Consider the following 19,109-nt stretch of genomic DNA (forward strand, 5'->3'; position numbering starts at 1 on the left):
ACGAAATTGGGCAGCTCTTTCAAAGAGCCAGCACAAGCATGACAGGCCAAATTGCCTCCTTCTGTTTTTGTAAGATTCTTTGCAGACAGGTATATTTATAGGGGCATTATAGGCATCACTCAGTCCTGAATTGAATCACCGTTTAATAAAACAGCCTCAGTTTTTATTATTTGTTTATGGGATGTGAGCATCGCTGGCAAGGCCAGCATTTATTGCCCATCCCTAATTGCCGATGAGAAGGTGGCCTTCTTGAACCGCTGTAATCCATGCGGTGTAGGTACACCCAGAGTGCTGTTAGGGAGGGAGTTCCAGGATTTTGACTCAGCGACAGCGAAGGAACGGCGATATTGTTCCAAGTCAGGATGGTGAGAGATTTGGAAGGAACTTGCAGGATGTTGGCGTTCCCATCTGCCCTTGTCCTTCTAGGAGGTAGAGGTTGTGGATTTGGAAGGTGCTGTCAATGGAGCTTTGGCAAGTTGCTGGAGAGCATCTTGTAGATGGTACACACTGCTGCCAGTGTGCACCGGTGGTGGAGGTAGTGAATGTTTAAGGTGGCGGTTGGGGTGATCAAGCGGGCTGCTTGTCCTGGATGGTGTCGAGTTTCTTGAGTGTTGTTGGAGCTGCACTCATCCAGGCAAGTGGGAAGTATTCCATCATACTCCTGCCTTGTGCCTAGATGGTGCGCAGGCTTGGGGGAGCCAGGAGGTGAGTTACTTGCTGCAGAATTCCCAGCCTCTGATCTGCTCTTGTAGCCACAGCATTTGTATGGCTGGTCCAGTTTAGTTTCTGGTCAATGGTAAACCCAGGATGTCGTTGGCGGGGGAAATCAGTGATAGTAATGCCATTGAATGTCATGGGGAGATGGTTAGATTCTCTCTTGTTGGAGATGATCTTGTTGGCAATTGCGAGGTGCAAATGTTACTTGACACTTATAAGCCCAAACCTGAATGTTGTCCAGGTCTTGGCTGCATGCAAGCATCTGAGGAGTTGCCAGTTATACTGAACACTGGGCAATCATCGGCGAACATCCCCATTTATGACCTTATGATGGAGGGATGGTTGCTGATGAAGCAGTTGAAGATGATTGGACCTAGAACACTACCCTGAGGAACTCCTGCAGTGATATCCTGAGGCTGAGATGATTGGCCTCCAACAACCACAGCCATCTTCGTGCTAGGTATGAATCTAACCAGTGGTGAGTTTTCCCCCAATTCCCATTGACTTCAATTTTGCTAAGGTTCCTTGATGCCCCATTCGGTCAAATGCTGCCTTGATGTCAAGGGCAGTCATTTTCCTCATCTTTGGAATTCAGCTCGTGTCCATGTTTGGACCAATGCTGTAATGGAGCCGAGTGGCCCTGGTGGAACTGAAACTGAGCATTAGTGAGCAGGTTATTGCTGAGTAAGTGCTGCTTGATAGCACTGTCGAGGACACCTTCCATCACTCTGCTGCTGATTGAGAATAGACAGATGGGATGGTAATTGGTTGAATTGGATAATCCTGTTTTTTGTGGACAGGACATATCTGCACAATTTGCCAAGGCCTTAAACTCTGGAATTCCCTCCCTAAACCTCGCCACCTCTCTCCTCCTACCTCTTTGACTAAGCTTTTGATCATCTGTTCCAATATCTTCTTATGTGGCTCAGTGTCAAATTTTGCTTAATAACACTCTTGTGAAGTGCCTTGGATGTTTTATACATTAAAGGTGCTATATAAAAGTTGTTTTTGTTGTTGACCTACAGCATTTGTGTACAACCCCGTCCATTACCTTTTGTCTCATTTGTGTTTATTTCTTTCCCCCTTCTAAGAGGGTTTGGCCTGAAATGAATTTAGGCAGTCTCAAGCCAGTTAATAATGGGATAAGCATACAACAACACTCAGCATTTATATAGTGTCCTTAATGTGCCAGAACATCCCAAGGTACTTCACAGGAACAATTATCAAACAAAATATGACACCAAGCCACGTAAGGGGATATTGAGACAGGAGACCAAAAGTTTTGTCAAAGAGGTCGGTTTTAAGGAGTGTCTTAAAGGACGAGAGAGGAGTGGAGAGGCGCAGAGGTTCAGCAAATAAAACTGTGCCAAATGTGAGTCTCACTCAGGTGTAATGACAGCTTTTGTGGGGAGTAGAAAGATTCATACTTGTGCAAGAAAGGGATGGTGCCTGGTGCAAGGACATATTGCTTGATAAAGTAGAGGGAAATTTCCTTTGCAAGTGACTATGCTATACTTAACTGAGTGTACTCAATAGTGACACAAAGTCAGAGGTGGAGAAAGGGCTCCATTCCCTAGCATCGAAATTCAACTCATTGTAAGTATAAAAATTCAACAAAAATTGGAGGTGAGGATAAGAAAGGTATGCATCCCTTTGATCTCGAACTATACCTAATTATGGAGAACTGAACAATTCATCAAGTACAGAAGTGAAATTTCAGTCTTCCGGGATCTGTGGAGGAGCCCAGAAACAAATGCTAAGCCTTTAAGATAACAATTCATTGAAAATCAAATACTGTGGGACACCCACGGTCATCTGTACGTTACACTGACAACATTCCTTTGACAGCTTGGCTGGCATTGTTTGAATATTCTTTTATAGAGGTTAATTAGGTTCATAAGGTACCTGTTTTAGATGACTGAGTTGAATAAATTAGTTTTATGGAATAAAATCAACTTACAGCAGTTAAGTTAGGATGTCTATGAGGATGGAATTAACATAATACAAAAAGCAGCTGTAGGAAATTCCTGCTCAGCACCTCCTGTTCTGAAGGCACTGACAGTTTGCTGGAATATATTCAGATGCTTTGCCCACATGAGCCTAAACTGAACATCAGGCGATTCAACTGTGCGAGCATCATGATCAAGCCAGACCCAGTCTTCATGAGATTGAGGGAGTGTTCAGTAGTAGTAGTTCTGGCTGGCTTCGCTTCCCTAGCCTATGGACAATCAAATCCACTTGTAGTCAGTGCTTCACTGCTGCACTAGCAAAATGAACTAATTTAGCACCAACTAGGAACTGAACGTCAGATTTTAAGAAAATGCAGAGACAAGAATTTTGCTTCTTTACTGATACAAGAAAAGGGTCACATTGTGTAAGCTCAGTTTATGACCTAGCTGAATTTCTCAAGCGCACAGCAAATAGAACAGCAGAGGAAAAGTGACATTAACATAACTACTGGTCATCATGGAGCAGTGGTGATTTAATTTCAGTGGAGATTTAATTTTGGAAAATAGCAATGTAATTTGTGTTTGCTGTCATGATCTTTTGGTGTGCATTAGAAACTAATTCCATTGGATAAACCCCTACGAATTGTTGGTAAGATTGGATACAAGCAGAGAATAATGCTGAAGGACAAACAAGTCACACGTACATGCCACAAATGCGAGACAATGTCTTGGTCAAGACCAACAAATTAGTCAAGAGTAAAAACACATTTTGTGGAACCAAGCATACCATTGCACTGGGGCCATATGCTTTTGCAGGCAAAACAGGAGAAACCCATCAAGAGGTGAGTGACAGATCTACAGATTGTAAGAGGGGGGATGCATCCCAACAGTTCGACATCAAACAAATGATGGTTCACCTAGCAAATCCCCATAAATAAAAACTCATCCAGTTCTTGCTTTTATCATGTTGAATCAGCATTCCACTGAAGTGGTGTAACACAACACCTTCTGCAACAAGTAAATGGACATGGCAACTAGAGGACATTCCCCAGTCCAAGCAATTGACAGACATGCTGTATGTGGAACTGCAGAAACACCATTAATTGGCAGCCCTCTATACGCAGGTCCTCCATGGTTCTTCTCACAGCTGAAGAAATCACTGGAACTTAGTTGACGAAGTAGATACCAGTCTCTCACTATCCACATAAGAACCCCAAGAGGCACTGCCCAAACCCTGCGCACATCCCCTTGTCCGGGGAGCCCTCAACCAACTCTTCCAGCCTGACCGAAATTGCATCCATCAAGTAAGGGCCTTGACTCCTGCCAACAGTCAATACTGAATGCTTAGCAAATGTACTGAGCTCTGCAAGATCCTCATTATAAGGTAAGTTAGACAAGGAAAAACTGTCCCATTAACAAATGGTACAAGGAGTAGGAGACACCTATTGAAAGTTTTGGGTAAACGATGCAGGGGGAATATGAGGAAGAATTTTTTTTTTTTTACGCAGCACCTGGAACTTGCCGCCCACAAGGGTGGTGGAAGCACAGGCAATCAATGATCTCAAAAGAAAATTGGATGGGCACTTATAAGGACATAATAGGAGCAGGAGTAGGCCATTCAGCCCCTCAAGCCTTCCCCACCATTCATTAAGATCATGGCTGATCTGTCCCAGGCCTCAACTCCTCTTTCGGGCCTGCTCTGCATACCCCTCGACTCCCCGAGATTTCAAAAATCTAACTACCTCCTCCTTAAATACATTTAGTGACCTAGCCTCCACAACTCTCTGAGGTAGGGAATTCCAGCCATTCACCACCCTCAGAGAAGAAATTCCTTAGCATCTCAGTTTTACATGTGTGCCCCCTTATTCTGTAACTATGTCCCCTAGTTTGAGATTCCCCCACCAGTGGAAACATATTCTCAACATCTACCCTGTCAAGCTCCCTTCAAATTTTATATGTTTCAATCAGATCATCTCTCATTCTTCTAAACTCCAATGAATAAAGGCCTAACCTGTTTAGTCGTTCTTGATAAGACAACCCCTTCATCCCAGGAATCAGCCCACTGAACTTTTTCTGAACTGCCTCCAATGCTAGTATATCCTTCCTTAAATGCGGGGACCAAAACTGCATGCAGTACTCCAGGTGTGGCCTCACCAATACCCTGTACACTTGTAACAAGACCTCCCTATTTTAAACTCTAACCCCCCCTAGCAATAAAGGCCAAAATTCAATTTGCCTTCCTAATTATTTGCTGCACCTGCATGCTAACCTTTTGTGTTTCATGTACAAGAACACCCAGATCCCTCCGTACTGCAGTATTTTGTAGTCTTTCTCCATCTAAATAATAATCTGCCTTGAAGGAAATAAACTTGCAGGGCTAAGGGGATCGAGCAGGGGAGTGGGACAGACTGCATAGTTCCATGGAGAGCCGGCATGGTCTCGATGGGCCAAATGGCTGCCTTCTGTGCCTCATAGGAACAGGAGTAGGCCATTCAGCCCCTCGAGCCTGTCCCGCCATTCAATGAGATCATGGCTGATCCGCGGCCTAACTCCATATACCTGCCTTTGGCCCATATCCCTTAATATCTTTGCTTAACAAAAATCTATCTATCTCAGATTTAAAATTAACAACTGTTTTAGTTTCAACTGCTGTTTGTGGGAGAGTGTTCCAAACCTCTACTACCCTTCGCGTGAAGAAGTGCTTCCTAACATCTCACCTGAACGATCTGGCCCTAATTTTTAGACAATACCCCCTAGTTTTAGAATCTCCAACCAGTGGAAATAGTTTATCTTTATCTAGCCTGTCTTTTCCTGTTAATATCTTGAAGACTTCGATCGGATCACCCCTGCCAACTACTAAGTCTCTTCGACTCGCCACAATTTAGCCCTGTCTTTATGGCTGCCCGCCAGCTCTGGCGAATGCTGGCAACTGACTCCCACGACTTGTGATCAATGTCACACGATTTCATGTCGCGTTTGCAGACGTCTTTATAACGGAGACATGGACGGCCGGTGGGTCTGATACCAGTGGCGAGCTCGCTGTACAATGTGTCTTTGGGGATCCTGCCATCTTCCATGCGGCTCACATGGCCAAGCCATCTCAAGCGCCGCTGACTCAGTAGCGTGTATAAGCTGGGGATGTTGGCCGCTTCAAGGACTTCTGTGTTGGAGATATAGTCCTGCCACCTGATGCCAAGTATTCTCCGAAGGCAGCGAAGATGGAATGAATTGAGACGTCGCTCTTGGCTGGCATACGTTGTCCAGGCCTCGCTGCCGTAGAGCAAGGTACTGAGGACGCAGGCCTGATACACTCGGACTTTTGTGTTCCGTGTCAGTGCGCCATTTTCCCACACTCTCTTGGCCAGTCTGAACATAGCAGTGGAAGCCTTACCTATGCGCTTGTTGATTTCTGCATCGAGAGACAGGTTACTGGTGATAGTTGAGCCTAGGTAGGTGAACTCTTGAACCACTTCCAGAGCGTGGTCGCCAATATTGATGGATGGAGCATTTCTGACATCCTGCCCCATGATGTTCGTTTTCTTGAGGCTGATGGTTAGGCCAAATTCATTGCAGGCAGACGCAAACCTGTCGATGAGACTCTGCAGGCATTCTTCAGTGTGAGATGTTAAAGCAGCATCGTCAGCAAAGAGGAGTTCTCTGATGAGGACTTTCCGTACTTTGGACTTCGCTCTTAGACGGGCAAGGTTGAACAACCTGCCCCCTGATCTTGTGTGGAGGAAAATTCCTTCTTCAGAGGATTTGAACGCATGTGAAAGCAGCAGGGAGAAGAAAATCCCAAAAAGTGTGGGTGCGAGAACACAGCCCTGTTTCACACCACTCAGGATAGGAAAGGGCTCTGATGAGGAGCCACCATGTTGAATTGTGCCTTTCATATTGTCATGGAATGAGGTGATGATACTTAGTAGCTTTGGTGGACATCCGATCTTTTCTAGTAGTCTGAAGAGACCACGTCTGCTGACGAGGTCAAAGGCTTTGGTGAGATCAATGAAAGCAATGTAGAGGGGCATCTGTTGTTCACGGCATTTCTCCTGTATCTGACGAAGGGAGAACAGCATGTCAATAGTCGATCTCTCTGCACGAAAGCCACACTGTGCCTCAGGGTAGACGCGCTCGGCCAGCTTCTGGAGCCTGTTCAGAGCGACTCGAGCAAAGACTTTCCCCACTATGCTGAGCAGGGAGATTCCACGGTAGTTGTTGCAGTCACCGCGGTCACCTTTGTTTTTATAGAGGATGATGATGTTGGCATCGCGCATGTCCTGGGGTACTGCTCCCTCGTCCCAGCACAGGCATAGCAGTTCATGTAGTGCTGAGAGTATAGCAGGCTTGGCACTCTTGATTATTTCAGGGGTAATGCTGTCCTTCCCAGGGGCTTTTCCGCTGGCTAGGGAATCAATGGCATCACTGAGTTCCGATTTGGTTGGCTGTATGTCCAGCTCATCCATGACTGGTAGAGACTGGGCTGCATTGAGGGCAGTCTCAGTGACTGTCTACAATGCCGCCTAACTTTGTATCAGCAGCAAATTTGGATATATGACTTACTATGCCATCATCCCAAGTTGTTAATGAATAATGTAAATAATTGAGGCCCCAACACAGATCCCTGTGGGACACTACCAGTCACATCCTGCCAATCAGAGTACTTACCCATTATCCCCACTCTCCGTCACCTACCACTCAACCAACTTCCTGACCATGTCAATAATTTTCCCTCAACTCCATGGGCTTCTACCTTAGTTAACAGTCTCACCTGAACTGTGGGACTTTATCAAATGCCTTCTGGAAGTCCACATAAATAACATCCGTAGACATTCCCCTGTCCACTAGCTTAGTCACCTCTTCAAAAAATTCAATGAGATTTGTCAGGCATGACCTTCCCATCATGAATCCATGCTGACTGGCCCTGAGTAACTGAAATGTTTCTAGGTGTTCAGTCACCCTATCCTTGATTATAGATTGCAGCAACTTGCCCACCACAGATGTCAGGCTAACTGGTCTGTAATTTCCTTGGTTCCCCCTTTCACCCTTCTTAAAAAGTGGAGTGACATGTGCAACTTTCCAGTCCAGAGGGATCACTCCTGAATCTAGTCTGAAAGACTAGTTAGGGCATCTACAATGTGCTCCCCTACTTCCTTTAGCACCCTCGGATGGAAACTGTCAGGTTCTGGGGATTTCTCACTCTTTAGTTCCATTAATTTCCTTGTTACTGATGTTTTACTTGCGTTAATTGTATTAAGTCCCTGTCCCCTATCGGCTATTAATTTTTTCGGGACTTCCGGCAAGTTATCCTCCTTTTCAACTGTAATTACTGAGGCAAAGTAATTGTTCAACATGTCTAATCTCTTTAGTTGTCCATGGCTGTTTTTTCTGTGAAGTGGAGCTTTTTCCTCTCAGGGGTATATACTCGCTCTGTATTTCGTTAAATGTTTCTTTAAATATTCTCCAATGTTCTTCAGTCATTTGACCCATTAACAGATCTACCCAGTTTACCGTGGACAGTCTCTGTCTCATCCCAGTAAAGTCAGCCTTACCCAAGTCTAAAATTCTAGTAGCTGATGCGCGCTTTTCACTTTCAAAAGCTACCTTGAATTCGATCATGTTGTGATCACTATTTGATAAATGTTCACGCACAGTTAGGCTACTAAGTAAACTTGGCTCATTACTCATAACTAAATCTAATATTGCCTGTCCCCTTGTTACATCTAGGACATATTGCTGTAGGAAACTATCCCGGACACATTCCAGAAATTCACTACCTTTCTGACAGGTGCTAGTCTGCCTCTCCCAATCTATCTGTAAGTTAAAATCCCCCATTAATACTACTCTGCCTTTGTTACACACTTGCCTAATTTGTGCATTTATACAATCTAACACCTCAGAACTGCTGCCAGGAGTCTATACGCAACACCTATTGCAGTTTTAGATCCTTTTCTGTTCCTCAATTCCACCCGAAAGGTCTCCACTGGATGCTTTCCCCTCATTATATCCTCCGTCACCAATGAGGTGATATTATTTCTAATCAGTAAGGCTACTCCACCCCCTCTGCCATTTTCCCTGTCCCTCCTGTAAACTTTTTAACCAGGTATATTTAGTTCCCAGTCCTGACCATCCTGCAGCCACGTCTCCACAATGGCCACATCATAATCTTCCATTTGAATTTGCGCCTGCAGCTCATCTAGTTTATTCCTTACACTCCGTGCATTTGTATCTACAACTCTTATTTGGGCTATACCCCCTAACCTGTCCCTCAGCACTGATGCCTTACTCGCCTGTTTATTATTTCTCTCTTCTGGTTTAACCAGTATACTTCTTGCAATTTGGTAACAATCAGCCTCACCACTAACCTGCACTCCTACCTTCTCCTTTAACGTCCTGTTTTTCCATGCAACTGAACCCTCCCCCCCACTATTTAGTTTAAAGCTCTATCTATAGCCCGAGTTATGCGATTTGCCAGGACTCTGGTCCCAGCATGATTCAGGTGGAGCCCGTCCCAACGGAACAGCTCCCTCCTTCCCCAGCACTGGTGCCAATGCCCCACGAATTCGAACCCATTTCTCCCACACCAATCTTTGAGCCACGCATTTATCTCTTTAATCTTATTGACCCTTTGCCAATTTGCTCGTGGCTCAGGTAGTAATCCGGAGATTATTACCTTTTTGGTTCTGCTTTTTAATTTAGCCCCTAGCTACTCATATTCCCTCAGCAGAACCTCTAACCTCATTCTACCTATATCGTTGGTACCTACATGGACGACAACTGGATCTTTTCCCTCCCACTCCAAGTTCCTCTGCAGCCCAGAGGAGATATCCCGAACCCTGGCAACAGGTAGGCAACAGAGCCTTCGGGACTCTCGATCCTGGCCACAGAGAACAGCGTCTATGCCCCTAACTATATTATCCCCGATTACGACTACATTTCTCTCTTCTCCCCCCACTTGAATGGCTCCCTGTTCCACAGTGCTGTGGTCCGTTTGCTCATCCTCCCGACAGTCCCTGCTCTCGTCCACACAGGGAGCAAGAATCTCAAACCTGTTGGACAAGGACAATGGCTGAGGCTCCTACAGTACTACCTCCTGGATCCCTCTACCTGCTTCACTCATTGTCACACCCTCCTGTCCCTGACCACTGGCCGAATTCAAGGTAGTTAATCTAAGGGGTGTGACTGCCTCCTGAAACACAGCGTCCAGGTAACTCTCCCCCTCCCTGATGTGTCGCAGTGTCCGAAGCTCAGACTCCAGCTCATCAACTCTGAACCGGAGTTCCTCGAGCAGCCAACACTTGCTACAGATGTGTTCACCAGGAACCACAAAGGGGTCTACCAGCTCCCACATCATGCAGGTACAACACATCACCTGGCCCTGCATCTCCATTTTATATAATTAGATTTTAATTTGTTATTTAAATTTCCGACTGGTTTTTAGTTTTTTTTTTAAAAACTGCTTGAGTCTTTAGTTTATATACTTATAAATCAATCAAGTCTTACTCGATGTTGATATAATAAAAGTAAATGAAAAACTTACCTGAATACTGACCCCAGCTGCTTTCTGTTTCCCTGCTCTCACTGTTCAATGTGACGAAACTCTGATATCACCTTTTGATTTTTTTTGATTTTTTTTTTCCCCGGCTCCTCGGGCTCCGCTCCTCTCTCCCATACAAACCTCCAGTCCTGCTGCTCCTCGGGCTCCGCTCCTCACTGCCTCTCTCCCACACAGGTTTTGGCGCGCTTTTTATACCTCCGGTCCTGCTGCTCCTCGGGCTCCGTTCCTCACTGCCTCGACATATAACTGCAGGTATTATGTAGTGTCATTTACATTATGAGTGTGGAAACTTTATTGAATAAAAGCAGGAAAAGCAACAAATATGAAATGGGTTGATCAGCATCTGAAATAAAAAGGCTGGTTACATGTTCGATGGAACCTGTGAATTACTTCACTTCCTTAAGATGTTTAATAATTCATCCAAGTTCCTGCACTCAATGTGGTCGTGTACTATGATGCTGATTTTTAAGAAGCGATCCTAATTTTAAAAACGCTACTAAAACAGTAAACACAGAAATGGAAAAACCATAAATGCTGGAAATATGCAGATGAGGTGAAGAGTCTCACTCAAAACAGTAACCTATCTTTTCCTTTCAAATGGTGCCCTAAAACATTTTCTGTTTGCATCTTTTAAAAAAATTCTCAGAAACTGTATGTTTCTATATGCAACAAAGCACAAGTTTTCAACATATACACAATTCAGTGAATGTTATTCCCTATTTTACAATCTCCTTAACTATATATAACAAAATAAATGAATTATTGTCCCCCGGGAGTTCATTAACTCCAGTAAGCATGGCTAAAGCTTATAATGAATCTCCATTGTCTCCTTAAGAATATGTCAGGGAAAATGCTAGGAGTAAACTGAAGACAGCAACATGTTGCCTTGACAGTTTGAGCAGTCACTAATGAGGAAAGCTGATAGACATAAGTGACAGCTCTGGGAACTAACCCTCCCATGATACATCAGATAATTATCACAATTATCGCAACATTTTTCCTTCTTTTAGGGTTAGGCTTCTTTTGGTGTCACATTTCACTTTGCACAAAATCAATCTTTGTGTAGGTGACAAGTTGACCATTTGCTCAAGGTTGGATCAAACAGAAAGCCAACACAAAAGCATCAAGGAGAATTGCCAATATTGTGATTACTTCTCCAGATTTCTGCTGGTATGTAATTTGAAATAAATACTGCTGAATCTCCTACGATATTGCTCACAATGAATTGCAGGATATGATGCAAGTTCAGTATATAATCTATATAGAAGAGATCAGAGGCAGTAGAATCATAGAATAGTTACTTTTATTTTTAGAGATAGAGCACTGAAACAGGCCCTTCGGCCCACCGAGTCTGTGCCGACCATCAACCACCCATTTATACTAATCCGACACTAATTCCATATTCCTACCACATCCCCACCTGTCCCTATACTTTCCTACCACCTACCTATACTAGAGACAATTTATAATGGCCAATTTACCTATCAACCTGCCATTCAGGTCATTCAGCCTGTCGTGCCCGTGCCAGCTCTCTGCAAAAGCAACTCACCTAGTCCCACTGCCCTGCCTTTTCCATGTAGCACAGCAAATTTTTCTCTTCAGATAATATCTAATTCTCTTTTGAAGCCCTCAATTGAATCTGCCTCCATCACACTCTCAGGCAGTACATTCAGATCCTAACTCATTGCAAAAAAAAAAGTTTTTCCTCATGTCACTGTTGCTTCTTTTGCCAATCACCTTAAATTGGTGCCTCTGGTTCTCAAACCTTCTGCCAATGGGAACAGTTTCTCCCTATCTACTCTGTCCAGATCCCTCATGATTTTGAACACCTCTATCAAATTTCCTTTTCTCCCAAGGAGAACAGCTTCAGCTTCTCCAATCTATCCACGTAACTGAATTTCCTCATCCCTGGAACCATTCTCACACCTAAAGTGTGCTGCTCAGAACTGGACACAATACACCAGTTGAGGCCGAACCAGTGTTTTATACAGGCTTATAACTTCCTTGCTTTTGTACTCTATGTCCCTATTTATAAAGCCCAGGATTCCATATACTTTATTAACCACTTTCTGAACCTGCCCTGTCACCTTCAATGATCTGTGCACATATACCCCCAGGTCCCTTTGCCCCTGCACCCCCTTTAGAATTGTACCCTTTATTTGATATTGCCTCTCCTCTTTCTTCCTACCAAAATTTATCACTTCACATTTCACGGCATTAATTCCATCTGCCACTTGTCTGCCCATTCCAACAGCCTGTCTATGCCCTCTTGAAGTTTTTCACTAGCTTCCTCACTGTTCACAATGCTTTCAAGTTTTGTGTGCACCCCAAATTTTGAAATTATGCCATGTACACCAAAATCTAGGTCATTAATATATATCAAGAAAAGCAGGGGTCCTAACACTGACTGCTGGGGAACCCCACTATATAGCTTCCTCCAGTCTTAAGAACAACCGTTCACCACTACACTGTTTCCTGTTACTCAGCCAATTTTGTACCCATACTACTACTATCCCTGTTATTCCATGAGCTCCAACTTTGCTGACAAGCCTGTTATGAGGCACTTTATCAAATGCCTTTTGGAATTCCCTGTACACCACATCAATCGCATTACCCTCATCAACCTTCTCAGTTATCTCATCAAAAAACTTAGTTTTTTGCCCTTAATTACTTGCCCTTAACAAATCTGAGCTGGTTTTCCATAATTCATTTGTCCAAGTGACTGTTAATTTTGTCCTGAATTGTTGTTTCTAAAAACTTTCCCACCACTGAGGTTAAGCTGCTTGGCTTGCAGTTGATAGACTTATCCTTGCACCCTTTATTGAACAAGGATTTATTTATTTTTATTCATTCAAGGGATGTGGGCATTGCTGGCTAGGCCAGCATGTATTGCCCATCCCTAATTGCCCTTGAGAAGGTGGTGGTGAGCTGCCTTCTTGAACAGCTGCAGTCCATGTGAGGTAGGTACACCCACAGTGCTGTTAGGAAGGGAGTTCCAGGATTTTGATCCAGCGACCATGAAGAGAGGGTGAAAATTGAAGATTTGCAATTCTCCAGCCATCTGGCACTACCCCGGTATCTAAGGAAGATTGGAACACAGACCTGGAATTTAGAGAAAAAAAGTCTAATAGAGAGAAATGCTGAAAGATAATAGGGTAGATATTCAGATCCCAGCAAAGTTCAGTGCGTTAACAGCTAGGTCATACTTTAGCTGAAACTGAAAGTGATGTAATTTAATGATCTGCAAAGAAAAAATAAACAGAGTGGTATTTCCAAAAGGAAACCCACTTTACAAATCTAGGACCAAAACAAAATATAGCAGTGACGGAACCCATGCCACAAAGCCACACTAAGAGTGCAAAAACAATGTACCAAACAAATAAAATTCACAGAATACTGACAAACCATTCTTTGAAACCAATAGTTTTTTTTCCCTCTGGCCCTTTATACTTACACTCCCACTTTCAACAACTGTCTAGCAACCCAGGATAGCTTTTATATACTGATATTCTATGAATTAATACAGATTTTGGGCTGAATTTTATCAGCGCTGCCGCACAGCCCCTATGATATTACATGCGGTGGCTCACATAAATGGAGGGGGTGGAGCAGCCACCCCTGATGACATGGAGAGAGTGGCCGTCAGGTCCCTGGCAATGGCGTCCGGCGCCACCGCACAGGTGCTGGCACTATTTTTAAAGGGCTTCCAGCCACTTCAGGAGAATTTTAAATTTTTCTATGAAAATTTAAATAAAGATTTGTCCACACCTGTAATCCCCTCTCCCACCCTCCCAATGCATAAATTGTTAGTTTTCTGGCCTATCCCCCCCAAAAAAATTAGTTATCAGTAATGACCTTTCCCCCCAAACTTTATTCTCTTTGACTCTAAACCTTCTTCCCACCAGCCCTTTCCTGCTTCTCCCCATCCCACCCTGATAATTTGACTCCTCCTCCTCCTTCCCCACCAGTGTCTTGCCTCAGAACTTAGTTCCGAAGGCGTGCAAGTTGTGGCTGGTGTCCGTAAACTCGGGGTGCGATGGCCGCCGCTGGCAGGTACGTTTACTTACATGCTTATTACCCTCATTTGAATATTTTAATGAAGGCCCCGCCGCTGCTAATATCGAGCGGGCCTTCTCAGCGTTGTGGGGGGCTGCTCCCACTAGCATTTTACGGGCCTCCCTGACACGACCCTTGGCGTCGAGGGGCTGGTAAAATCCAGACCTTGGTGTGAATCCAGGGTCATTCCCCTTATAGCAACATTGAAATAGAACTCTCACCTTTTTTTGGCTGGTGTTTTCCATGTTATTCAGAATTCACCAGAATTGTGCATTATAGACAAGACAGAGAGTTGGCATGAGCAATCTCAAAGCATAGGTGCAATCTATTATGCCGCATTCATGAACTCTTAACAGAATTGAAAATTGCATTTAGGTATTTTTAATGGCAACTTGAAAAATTTGGGCCAATCAAAAATTGACTTATTTTATATAGTAACAGATAATTAAAATGTGGCGCACATTACTGTATACATCAAAAAGAATTAGGCTAACGGAGACACAACAGTTTCACTGTCACACAGTTGCTCAGGACAGAGCATTTGGGTGGATTGGCAGTGCAGTACAGTAATTCTTTAATAAATGGTGCCTTAAAAAAATGACTAATTTTTTTTTATTTCTTTTTTCAATTTTAACCTTCACATCCAACTCCCCTTCTATTCAACTCGCTGATTAAACACTAGGATGTCAAATAGTTATTGATTAGGTGACCAGCATAGTTAACATTACAACTAAAACTGCTTGTATGCTCAGGAGATCCAGTGATATAATTTCAGTGTTTGTAAAAGAACCTTGTAATATATTGCAAATTTACCGGAGGTGGCCGTTATACTTCAATACAAAATCCAGAATACTAAATACCAACCATAAGAAATCCAACCATGGAAAATATATGAATTGCTGCAATATTCCATCACTTAGAGCGGGCATACAACAATTTACAAACATGAAAACCCCAGCCTAGATGTAATGAAATTAGTTAATTCTTATTTGCTATTAGGCTGAGAAATAATTATCCTCATTTAAAAAGAGATCTGTTTGATCATTACATCATGCTATATTCTGCTGTGACTGCAAAGGCCAATGTACCTACTTGCCAGCTGCATAAACCTCTGCTGTATCAAAGAGGTTTATTCCATTTTCATAGGCCAGAGTCATCAGCTGTTCAGCCATCTGAAACAAAAAGGGAAAATCTGATATAAAGACCCATTTAGACAGTTCTTACATGTTGAACACACAACAGATGCAATCGGTGTGTTACTTAAAATAACGATCTTCCTCCTCCTTTCTCTTCCCCGCAACCCCCAACAAGTGCAAGTGCCACAGAGGGAGGGAGAGCAGGGGGGATTCTCAATGCGAACATAAGAACGTACAAAATAGGAACAGGAATAGGCCATATGGCCCTTCGATTACGGCTGATCTTCGATCTCAACTCCACCTTCCTACACTATCCCTATATCCCTTGATTCCATGAGTATCCAAAATTGTATCAAGCCCTATCTTAAATATACTCACAACTGAGCATCCACAGCTCTGTAGGGTAGATAATTCCAAAGATTCCCCAAACCTCTGAGTGAAGAAATTTTTCATCTTGGTCCCGATTCTTAGATGTGACCCTTAGTGCGAGTCATCCCAGCCAGGGGAAACCTCTTCCCAGCATCTACCCTGTCAAGCCCCTTAAGAATTTTGTACTTTTCAATGAGCTCACCTGTCATTCTTCAAAACTTTAGGGAGGATAGGCCTAGTCTCTCCTCGTAGGATAATTCCTTCACCCCATGAATCACTCAAGTCATTCTCTATCTCAGAGGTGCCTAACCAGGGTTGGATGTGATCGACCGCTTCAGGCATGATGCCATATGACATTCAGTGACATACCCAAAGTTTTTGGTTACTTTTTTGGTCTACTCCAATATAATACCGATGGAAAAGAACTTTGAAACCCTCTTGCTATGAGGCAAATTAAATAAACTCTTGATTTTTGATATATATTATTTTGAATCCTCCACAAACAGGTGGTCTCTTTATTCACATTCAAAAAAGAATCACCAGTTTATGTGGCAAGTGACAGCTGAGACCCAATGCAATATTACAGTCAACCATGTGATTTCCCCTTCCAATGCTTCTCCTCTGCTGTCCAGCTCCATAGGACTGCCCTCGCATGGTTCCACTCTTAAATTGGGCCATTGTATCTGGAGCAATGGCTTCTTTTTCTCACCCTTATATTGTCACCTCCAAAGTCTCCTAAGGATTTATCCTTTGCCTGCACTTCTATCTCATCTACTTGGCATCATCTGCCGACATGAGGCGAGTAGGATCCCATCTACTCAGTTATGCCGAACATTCTACTCAAGAACTCAACCTTTACCAAAGACCTGAAAAGCAACTTTCCTTTACTTTTCCTTTAGTTTTCAAGGAAGAGATATGTTGAGTACCTCTGACTATCTCTACATTATGCTGTTAATTCCAACATGCATAAACACCAATGCTCTTTGTACGAATTTATCCAGTTTATGTCCAATTTTTGTCCTGGCCTTTGCATCTTTCAGCAAGGTGGGTTCTTTTTAAAGTACAATTTTAATAGTTATTAACTCTAGAATTCTACATATTGAAGAAAAATATTAATTCCCCAAGCTGACTTTCAGGCACACTGCAATGGTTAATACAACTAGTTGTTTGTTTTTCTACCACTAACATCAATCAGCATGACCACAAAAGATGACAACAGCTTGTGCTTATACAGCATCTTTAATGAAATAAAACATCCCAAGACTCTTCACAGGAGCATTATAAAGCAAAATGTGTCACCAAGCCACATAAGAAAATATTAGGGCTGTTGATCAAACGTTTAGTCAAAGAGGTCGGTTTTAAGGAGTGTCTTAAAGGAGTAAAGAGAGGTAGAAAGATGGAGAGGTTTAGGGAGGGAATTCCAGAACTTAGAGCCATGGCAGCTGAAGGCATGGCCAACAAGGGTAGAGCAAATAAAATCAGGGATATTCAAGAGGCCAGAATTAGAAGAGTGCAGATATCTGAGGATTGTGGGTCTGGAGGAGATTACACGGATAGGGAGGGGCAAGGCTGTGATGGGACTTGAAAACAAGGATGAGAAAATTTGGTTTGTGGTGTTGCTTAACCAGGCGGCAATGTAGGTCAGCAAGCGTAGGAGTGATGCGTGAGTGGGGCTATGGGTGAGTGGGACTTGGTGCAAGTTAAGGCACGGGCACCAGAGTTTTGGAAGACCTCACGTTTGCGAAGGGTAGAACATGGGAGATCAGCCAGGACTGCGTTGGAGTAGTCAAGCCTAGAGGTAACATGTGGATGAGGGTTTCAGCAGCACATAAGCTGAGGCAGGGGACGTTAGAGATAGAAATAGGCGGTCTTAGTGATGGTAGAGTCATAGAGTCATACAGCACTGAAACAGACCTTTCGGCCCACCGAGTCTGTGCCGACCAGCAACCACCCATTTATACTAATCCTACATTAATCCCATATTCCCTACCACATCCCCACTTTCCCTCAATTCTCCTACCACCTACCTACACTAGGGGCAATTTACAATGGCCAATTTACCTATCAACCCGCAAGTCTTTGGCTGTGGGATGAAACCGGAGCACCCGGCAGAAACCCATGCGGTCACAGGGAGAACTTGCAAACTCCGCACAGGCAGTACCCAGAACTGAACCCGGGTCGCTGGAGCTGTGAGGCTGCGGTGCTAACCATTGCGCCACTGTGGATATATAGTCGGAAGCTCATCTTAGGGTCAAATATGACATCCAGATTGCGAATAGTCTGGTTCAGCCTTAGACAGTTGCCAGGAAGATAGATGGAGTCAGTAGCTAGGGAACAGAATTTGTCATGGGAACTGAAGACAATGGATTTGGTCTTCCCAATATTTCATTGGGAAGAATCGGAAGAATTTGGAAGAACCTGAAATTCATCAAGAAAGGCAGAGTGTTTTGCCTTCTAATGCCACTTGCAAAGTATTTTTCATTAGGTTTGTCACCTATGCTTGTCATTGCACATTCAAATGGTATTATTAAGCACTTTTGCGACAAGAGCAGGGGACTAAAAATGCCTCTGATTGAATTTTGATATTATTCGCATTACTGAAATTTATTGAATTTAGATGCTCCTACATATCTATCCATATACTGTGCTCTCAGCAATGCATTCATAGTTCAGACAAAACAAAGGCGTGATGCAAAAGATGACCTCCTTTCAGTAGATTAGGAAACTGTTACAATACTGCACCATTTGAAGCACACTCCATTGCTGCATGTATCAGTGGGGACTTTGATTTCCCAAACACTCCTTTTGGCTTAGAGCCAAGTTGCTGACTCAATGCCAATTTCGGCTAGAACACTGGCGTGCATATCTCCTCAAGGCATTATTCTCAGTGAGACCAAGTTGCTATCTTCCACAAGTACCAAGCTACATCAGTATTTTAGGTTGGCATATTAGCAAATACGATTCAGAAAACTCAAACTTTACTCACTTGGTATATTGGATCATCTAAAGCAATGAGATTAGAGCCTTGTAACTGTTCCAAGGAATTCACTGTTCTCTGTTCTATCAATGTATGGTGACAAAAAAAAACTCATGCCATTTCAAACTTCAAGACAGGAAAAAGGCATACCTCATCAGTGATCTGACCTCCAAAGGTAACCCATGTTCCTGGTAGAAAGATAAAAGTTAAGAGCTTTATTATCTGTCTTCAGCTGATAAGAAACTTAAACAATATTCAATACAATTGTAATTAAGAGATTCAGGTGCAGGCTTAGCAGTTTACATTAACAAAAATCTTTTATGTCTTTTATGTTCAGCATCCATTGTTTT

At 43.3% G+C, this 19,109-nt stretch overlaps 1 protein-coding gene across 5 annotated transcripts in view; it reads right to left on the bottom strand.

Annotated features, from left to right (window-relative positions):
* kcnab2a (potassium voltage-gated channel subfamily A regulatory beta subunit 2a) overlaps positions 1–19,109 on the bottom strand; it is a 319,177-nt gene that overhangs the window by 86,679 nt on the left and 213,389 nt on the right. For all 5 annotated transcript variants that reach the window (XM_068017207.1, XM_068017211.1, XM_068017208.1 and 2 more), the window contains 2 exons: positions 18,910–18,947; positions 15,370–15,449 (listed from right to left, as the gene is read on the bottom strand). In XM_068017207.1, coding sequence (XP_067873308.1) covers positions 15,370–15,449; positions 18,910–18,947 — 118 coding nt within the window. The remainder of the gene's footprint in view (positions 1–15,369; positions 15,450–18,909; positions 18,948–19,109) is intronic.

The sequence above is a fragment of the Heterodontus francisci genome, chromosome 37, assembly GCF_036365525.1.
Source record: "Heterodontus francisci isolate sHetFra1 chromosome 37, sHetFra1.hap1, whole genome shotgun sequence".
Classification (NCBI taxonomy): Eukaryota; Metazoa; Chordata; class Chondrichthyes; order Heterodontiformes; family Heterodontidae; genus Heterodontus; species Heterodontus francisci.